This window comes from Miscanthus floridulus, chromosome 9 (assembly GCF_019320115.1).
Source record: "Miscanthus floridulus cultivar M001 chromosome 9, ASM1932011v1, whole genome shotgun sequence".
NCBI lineage: Eukaryota > Viridiplantae > Streptophyta > Magnoliopsida > Poales > Poaceae > Miscanthus > Miscanthus floridulus.
In genome coordinates, this window is record NC_089588.1 from 113,440,798 (window position 1) to 113,449,899 (window position 9,102).

Consider the following 9,102-nt stretch of genomic DNA (forward strand, 5'->3'; position numbering starts at 1 on the left):
ATTAAATTAATTGATTTCCGTTTTTCTTTGATCCTTTTATATATGAAAACAATCAGAAAGAGGTGTACTTGTGTAAATCGGCCAGGGACAAAATTCTTACGTTGATCCTTTTTTTATATGAAATTTTTTACTATGGTTGAGAGGAATTTCGACGGCTCATGACGAGCGTTCCGACGGATCCTAACAAAATGATCAGATCCCCCGTTCGGCTTACCTAGAAGCCGGCTTGTTCGGCTTCTTTTTTCAGCCGGAACAGTGTTTTTCTCTCACAACAATTTAGTCAGAACAGTGTTTTTCAGCCAATTTCAGCCAAGTTTCAGCGAGCCGAACGGGGCTAGTAAAAGCAGAATAATTAATATGTACTTGCAAGCGTAAAAGGCCAGCTAAAGTGGTATTGTATAATCAGATGCTTACTAAGGTCTCGCGTGTTCTTGAAAAGCCTGCAAACATACGCACGACTAAGAAGGCAGTTGATCTCAGGAAAAGTATATTTAGTAATCAATCTTTATTAGGGCAAGAATATATGTAGTTAATTGATCCACTCGTGAGCGTCGGCTGTGTGTGTGCGCAGATGTCGAACGTGCTGGGCCTGCTGTTCGGCCTGCCCAGATGGCCCTCTACTTCGTGTACCGGAACCCAAGAAGAACGGCGCCATGTCGGAGATGCAGCCGGCGGTGCAGGCCGACGCCGAGAAGGAGCAGCAGCCGCGGCAGGCCCATGCCGACGCAACGAACGTACAGTGCATGTTCAGAGAGAGGAAGATTGATTAGGTAGAACAAATCTAGATCGACAAGCGAAAAATGTAAAAGTAGCATAAATTCCCAGCTGAAACTACCCGATCGAATATATAGGACGCTGATACGCATTAGGGTGCCACCTAGCCTTGAAGATAATGAAATAAATCAAATCGATCTGGGGCTTCACTGCCCGGAGTGATGTTGGTACGGTGCTCGACTTCTTTGGCGTTGACGTGTATATGTAGGATGTGCGTGCGACCGGGCGTATAGCAGCAGTGGGCTACGTACATAAAACAAACTTTATCCCAACAAAGTCGATCGGGATTGAATCATGCGTTTGTAATAAGGGTAAAATCATAAAGTAAAAATCTTACATCTTGCATCTCACAGATGATGGAAGGCTTAGATAAGACGATGTCTAGGTCGAACGGGTAGTATAGAGGGAGAACCTCCTTAAAAAAAAACTCACTTTTTTCTAATGTGAATGTATGATGATGATAGATGTACGACGTTATATACCACACAGAGCATATTGAACAATACATAATCCAATTTTTTTTTGGAGTCCTACGGCGAAGCAGGAACAAAAATAAACTCGCAAAACCTAGCCTCATGCGGTGCAACTGTGCAAGGGCAAATTGGGCCTTTCCAAAATTGTATTAACTCGAGGATCCCTAACTTACCACGACATGCAAAGTGTTTTTGGCCTGTATTATGCTACTATATTATCGTAATATAAGCGTATAAATGCAGTGCTAGTGAATAAGTGTTCCACGTGTCCGGAGTACGGTGAAAGCGGTTATCCCTCAACGTGGGGCCATTTGAAGTGACTAGAGAGGCAGATGGCGTTGCCCATACACTACGTGAAAAAAGGTTTGTAGCAACGGCACGAATTTTTTATAGGGGCGGCCGGCGATGGAGCCGCCCCTACAGTGGCGTGCTGAGGAGCCCAGAGACCAGCCGCCCCTACAAATGGAACAGCAGGGGTGGCTGGTGATACGAGCCGCCCCTAGAAATGGGTCTGATTTGTAGGGGCGGCTCACTCACCAGCCGCCCCTGGTGTTAGTATTTGTAGGGGCGGCTGGTGATTGAACCGCCCCTACAAATGCCCGACGTACACCAAACCAAAATATCATCTGCCCTCCTCTCTCTCTTCGTCTCGACTCTTCCTTCCCCTCCCTCTCTCTCTCTCTCTCTCTCTCCCTCGCTCGTTGTCCCGCACCGCACCCTCCCTCTCCTCCGAGCCCCTCCTCCGTCTCTCCCCCACGCCACCCCTCCCTCTCCCCCACGCGGTGACCCTCCCTCTCCAGCGGTGGAGCACGGCGTCGCACCCCCCCTCCTCCAGCGCCGGCGTCGCACCCCGCTCCCCCTGTCGCCTCTCGCCGGCGAAGAAGAGGGAGGAGCCGCGGAAGCGTCGTCGGCGAGCACGCGCCCCCTCCCTTCCTGGCTCCCTCCGCCCGCGCCGTGGGCGAGGCGCGCGCGTCCACCCCGATCCGTTCCTCCCTCACCGCGAGGAGGCGGAGGAGGATCTGGGAGGGGAGCCAGGTCCGGCGCACCCACCCGCTCTCATCCGCGCCGGCGAGCGCCAAGCGTGCCCCCACAAGTTGGTGTGCTCCTCTTCCTCGTCTCTCTTTTCCCTTCGAGCTGGCGGCCTAGGATTTCATTTCTATCAATCACGTACTCATCCTAGCTAGGGTTTCCGGATTTCCATGCGTGAGAATGCGTTCTTTCCCCATCGATTCGCGTGGAATGATTAGGGAATTGGCGTGCCTTGTTCGGGGCTCTGCGAGATAGGTTATGGTTCGTTTCTGCCATCAGGGAATGATTAGGGAATTGGCAGCACGCAGTCACCGGAAGACGACCTCAACGCCAACAATGGTGCAGCAGGCCGACAGCCACCTCGGGGTGCAGCAGCAAGAAGGCCCGGCCGCCGACCCAAGTCACCGGAGCAACAGACGGCCACCCCCGCCTGCAACTGGCCGACGACCACGCAGATCCGGCCACCCAGTTGCAGATACCCCCTCCCCCCTAGCCAGCTCCACCATAGAACCAGCCAGAGCAAGAGAGAGAAAGGAGAGGGCGAGGGCAAGCCCCGACCACGGCCTTGCAGATCCGGTCGCCGACCACCAGATCTGGCCACCTCCGTGCAGATCTAGTCGTCGAACACGCGGAAGCGGGCAATCCGGGCATGGGGAAGGCAGAGCCGCACAGACCGGAGCAGGTAAGCAGACACCTGAGGGCCACCCAGAGACAGGAGCAAGCTGCAAAGAGCCCAGGCCATCGCAGACCGAAACCACGCTGGTGAACACCGGATCCGGCCTCCAAGCCACTGTATCCAGCCATTCCCCGAGCGGCAGATGCCCAACCATCAGCCCCGACGAAGGACAGAGAACGGGAGGGAGGAGAAGGAACGGAGGGGAGGAGGCATGGGGAGGTTGAGATATGCCTCGCCGCCGCCATTCTTGCCGTCCGCCGATCTCTGGCAGGCAGCTCCGGCGGCGGCGGAGTCCACGCTTGGGTTGACGGGGGGAGGCGCTCGATGGGTTGCGGAGCCGCCCGAGGCGTCAGAGCAGACAACGCGGGGGGTGGGGGGGGTGTGGGGGTGTGAATTAAGAGGAATTAAAAGTGTTAACAAAATTCCATGGTAATCAGATAATTACCGTTGGGACCGAACACTATAAGAGCCTTTGGTTCCCACCTCCCAAGCAGCCCTCCCAGGCGTCTGTGCAGCCTGGCCGCGGCTCCCAGGCCAGGGCGGCAACCAAACAGGCCCTAAGTCTCTCGATAAGCTTTACACGCACGAAATACGACACGGTCCGGAACTCAAAGATGAAGCACTCATCAAAGGATAGCCAGCAGCGACCTCAGATGCCGACGCAACGAACGTACAGTGCATGTTCAGATAGAGGAAGATTGATTAGGTAGAACAAATCTAGATCGACAAGCGAAAAATGTAAAAGTAGCATAAATTCCCAGCTGAAACTACCCGATCGAATATATAGGACGCTGATACGCATTAGGGTGCCACCTAGCCTTGAAGATAATGAAATAAATCAAATCGATCTGGGGCTTCACTGCCCGGAGTGATGTTGGTACGGTGCTCGACTTCTTTGGCGTTGACGTGTGTATGTAGGATGTGCGTGCGACCGGGCGTATAGCAGCAGTGGGCTACGTACATAAAACAAACTTTATCCCAACAAAGTCGATCGGGATTGAATCATGCGTTTGTAATAAGGGTAAAATCATAAAGTAAAAATCTTACATCTTGCATCTCACAGATGATGGAAGGCTTAGATAAGACGATGTCTAGGTCGAACGGGTAGTATAGAGGGAGAACCTCCTTAAAAAAAAACTCACTTTTTTCTAATGTGAATGTATGATGATGATAGATGTACGACGTTATATACCACACAGAGCATATTGAACAATACATAATCCAATTTTTTTTTGGAGTCCTACGGCGAAGCAGGAACAAAAATAAACTCGCAAAACCTAGCCTCATGCGGTGCAACTGTGCAAGGGCAAATTGGGCCTTTCCAAAATTGTATTAACTCGAGGATCCCTAACTTACCACGACATGCAAAGTGTTTTTGGCCTGTATTATGCTACTATATTATCGTAATATAAGCGTATAAATGCAGTGCTAGTGAATAAGTGTTCCACGTGTCCGGAGTACGGTGAAAGCGGTTATCCCTCAACGTGGGGCCATTTGAAGTGACTAGAGAGGCAGATGGCGTTGCCCATACACTAGGTGAAAAAAGGTTTGTAGCAACGGCACGAATTTTTTATAGGGGCGGCCGGCGATGGAGCCGCCCCTACAGTGGCGTGCTGAGGAGCCCAGAGACCAGCCGCCCCTACAAATGGAACAGCAGGGGTGGCTGGTGATACGAGCCGCCTCTAGAAATGGGTCTGATTTGTAGGGGCGGCTCACTCACCAGCCGCCCCTGGTGTTAGTATTTGTAGGGGCGGCTGGTGATTGAACCGCCCCTACAAATGCCCGACGTACACCAAACCAAAATATCATCTGCCCTCCTCTCTCTCTTCGTCTCGACTCTTCCTTCCCCTCCCTCTCTCTCTCTCTCTCTCTCTCTCCCTCGCTCGTTGTCCCGCACCGCACCCTCCCTCTCCTCCGAGCCCCTCCTCCGTCTCTCCCCCACGCCACCCCTCCCTCTCCCCCACGCGGTGACCCTCCCTCTCCAGCGGTGGAGCACGGCGTCGCACCCCCCCTCCTCCAGCGCCGGCGTCGCACCCCGCTCCCCCTGTCGCCTCTCGCCGGCGAAGAAGAGGGAGGAGCCGCGGAAGCGTCGTCGGCGAGCACGCGCCCCCTCCCTTCCTGGCTCCCTCCGCCCGCGCCGTGGGCGAGGCGCGCGCGTCCACCCCGATCCGTTCCTCCCTCACCGCGAGGAGGCGGAGGAGGATCTGGGAGGGGAGCCAGGTCCGGCGCACCCACCCGCTCTCATCCGCGCCGGCGAGCGCCAAGCGTGCCCCCACAAGTTGGTGTGCTCCTCTTCCTCGTCTCTCTTTTCCCTTCGAGCTGGCGGCCTAGGATTTCATTTCTATCAATCACGTACTCATCCTAGCTAGGGTTTCCGGATTTCCATGCGTGAGAATGCGTTCTTTCCCCATCGATTCGCGTGGAATGATTAGGGAATTGGCGTGCCTTGTTCGGGGCTCTGCGAGATAGGTTATGGTTCGTTTCTGCCATCAGGGAATGATTAGGGAATTGGCAGCACGCAGTCACCGGAAGACGACCTCAACGCCAACAATGGTGCAGCAGGCCGACAGCCACCTCGGGGTGCAGCAGCAAGAAGGCCCGGCCGCCGACCCAAGTCACCGGAGCAACAGACGGCCACCCCCGCCTGCAACTGGCCGACGACCACGCAGATCCGGCCACCCAGTTGCAGATACCCCCCTCCCCCCTAGCCAGCTCCACCATAGAACCAGCCAGAGCAAGAGAGAGAAAGGAGAGGGCGAGGGCAAGCCCCGACCACGGCCTTGCAGATCCGGTCGCCGACCACCAGATCTGGCCACCTCCGTGCGGATCTAGTCGTCGAACACGCGGAAGCGGGCAATCCGGGCATGGGGAAGGCAGAGCCGCACAGACCGGAGCAGGTAAGCAGACACCTGAGGGCCACCCAGAGACAGGAGCAAGCTGCAAAGAGCCCAGGCCATCGCAGACCGAAACCACGCTGGTGAACACCGGATCCGGCCTCCAAGCCACTGTATCCAGCCATTCCCCGAGCGGCAGATGCCAACCATCAGCCCCGACGAAGGACAGAGAACGGGAGGGAGGAGAAGGAACGGAGGGGAGGAGGCATGGGGAGGTTGAGATATGCCTCGCCGCCGCCATTCTTGCCGTCCGCCGATCTCTGGCAGGCAGCTCCGGCGGCGGACGGAGTCCACGCTTGGGTTGACGGGGGGAGGCGCTCGATGGGTTGCGGAGCCGCCCGAGGCGTCAGAGCAGACAACGCGGGGGGTGGGGGGGGGTGTGGGGGTGTGAATTAAGAGGAATTAAAAGTGTTAACAAAATTCCATGGTAATCAGATAATTACCGTTGGGACCGAACACTATAAGAGCCTTTGGTTCCCACCTCCCAAGCAGCCCTCCCAGGCGTCTGTGCAGCCTGGCCGCGGCTCCCAGGCCAGGGCGGCAACCAAACAGGCCCTAAGTCTCTCGATAAGCTTTACACGCACGAAATACGACACGGTCCGGAACTCAAAGATGAAGCACTCATCAAAGGATAGCCAGCAGCGACCTCAGATGCCGAAAGCCCGCCATGTCCTAGGCCCTCGCTTCTTCCTGGATGACTTTTGTTAGGTCAGCAGCCGTGGTCGCCTCACCTCCGAAAGTCCTGCTGTACTACACTCCTCTCTCTCTCTCTACATGTGAGAAACAGACGATCAGCTCCGACCCAAGCATGGCAGAAAAGGTGATCTCTCTCTCTTTCTCTGCGGCTTGCAAAATTTGATGCTGACATGAATAAGTTCTGCGTACAACAACAATTGCGTGTTTGTGTTTTGATCTATTCTTTGTTTCTTCTTTGCAAATTTGTGTTTTGATGTAGCTGAATTTGGGCTTGTCGCTAACCTGTATATGCTGTTCTTTAGAAATTGGAAGGAATAATGGTGGAGCTAGAATATATTCAAAAAGTTTCTATAGAATATGTTGATCTGTAGGAATAACTCCATTCTTTATTTCACAGTCTAGATACTGTTCAAAAGCATATCGCATATATACCTACGTTGTGCAGCGTTTCAAGAATGCTTTCAATACTTTCGGAATTACTAATCTTATTCCGCTTTGACGTGTGCCAGCTGCAGCGATTTTGATCCCCTTTACTTTACTTTACTTTAGTGCTGTCAAAAAGAACAATATTTACCCTGGCTTGGACTAATGCTGCTGTCAACACAGTTCTCCATGCTAATCGTTGTGGTTGACCTTGATTGCCACAAGTGCTACAACAAGATCCGCAAGATTCTGTGCGAGCTCCAATGTAAGAACCAAAAAAAAAGGGCACTGCAGCCTCGTCAGTATGATCGATTGGTTCATCTTTACGAGCAACAACGAACACCTTGCATGCCTACGATCTCACTCGTTATCTTGTTCGTGCAGACCATGAGAGGATCCAAACGATCTCCTTCGACGACAAGAGCAAGACGATCACCATCGAGGGGCCGTTCGAACCGCTCCGGCTCGCCTGCAAGCTCCGCTGCAAGGGCGGCAAGGTGGTCAGGGACGTCCACATCGTCGACACCAATCCTCCACCGCCACCGCCTCCGCCGCCGCCGCCACCGCCGCCACCGCCGCCGCCACCGCCTCCGTCTCCGCCGCCGCCGCCGCCGCCACCGCCACCGCCACCGCCACCGCGGCCGACAGTGGTGATCCCGTCGTGTCCCGCGCCGCCGGTGGGGCCGTGCGGGTGCCAGTGCTGCGCGCCCTGCTACCAGGGCTACTATGAGAGCTGCAGGTGCTGCTGCTGCGGCAGGGTGTACGGCCTGACCGTTCGGCCGTTGCCGGCGCCGTGCGGCTACAGGGGCTGCCGGACGTTCTGCGACGACGACCCGTCGGCGGCGTGTAGCATCATGTGATTGTGATCCTATCGTAGCATGCCGCAAGCATGCTCTCGAGTTGACCACTCGACCTTGGAGTCATTCTAGTAGTATCAAGTTGGAGTTTTCCGTGAATTAGCGTGGACTACATTGGATTTGAGTGTTTTATTATACAGGTCGGGAATTAATTTGGGATGGCAGACGAATACGAAATGGACATGATAAGTTGGTTATGCGTGCGTGACTTGTAGAAAAATAAATGTTCATTAAGCAGGGATGCATATTGTTGTTAATTATTCTCTCGATGATTGTAAAGAGCAGAGCTGAATATATGATCTTACTGTCCACATCTCATTGGCCATAGGAAGATGTTATAGTACCACTGTACTATGTTGAGTGTTCAACACAAACAGGATCGGATGCTTCTGCTAAAGTGTGGAGTCATAAAAAGGAGAAATGTGCCGTCTGGCTTGTACTCTCTGGGTCATTATCACTATTGTCTTTTGATCATCTCACAAAAATTTTCTCAACAAAGAGCTATTCTTCCATCAACTGTCTTGCTGCTACGCGCGCATTGCAGACAGTTTGTTAAATACTCCTACTTACCAGTTACCACTTACCGCGCAACACGCTGCAGGGGAAGTCAGGAGTACAAAACAAGTGACAACAAAATTGAAATCACTTGTATTTGGTTCAGGTTAGACCTATAATTCATATGACTTGTCCATCAACATGTGTTCTCGCACGTGCTAAAATTTTAGGAGATATAAGTATTAGTTATATAATACATCTGACTAATAAAGAATTATTTATATTCAATTGTATGTTTTTCTCTTTGTTTATTTTTCTAACACGATAGACATAATAGATACTCTGCAGTCTATATCTAGTTATGATAAACTTATTAATTAGTATTTTTTTCAAGGGACTGATCTATATGTTTTCTCATCCATATTCCTATTTTCTTTTTGCATGGCACCTCTATATATTAATATGCAATTAATTTAAAACCTTACCATTAATTATGGTGGCTCTTGTTGCACCATATATCTTATCAAGTCATGAATCTAAATTTTGATTTTTTTTTAAATTTTATTTATTCCTATTGACTCCTACAAATTTTTCTCTTCTCAAGTTAAGTTGAAACTCTTATGCTTATTTTATCTTTCATTAACTCTCCTTTTTGCACTTTTTTAAAATAAGGATTTTAGGTCGTAGAGTAGGTTCATAAATACTACAATAATATAAGCCATCATTTAAAATATGCATCATGTCGTTTAAGATAAGTCATAGAGCTTGAAGTGAGATCTCGGATG

General features: G+C 51.9%; 1 protein-coding gene across 1 annotated transcript; it reads right to left on the minus strand.

Moving 5' to 3' along the window:
- Positions 1-7,157: 7,157 nt before the first annotated feature.
- LOC136480604 (uncharacterized) lies at positions 7,158-7,885 on the minus strand (the record flags this gene model as incomplete). The annotated part of the gene is made up of 2 exons (XM_066478100.1): positions 7,158-7,230; positions 7,350-7,885. Coding segments are annotated over 2 exons (609 nt in total), but the record flags the coding sequence as incomplete, so codon positions are not given.
- Positions 7,886-9,102: the final 1,217 nt, after the last annotated feature.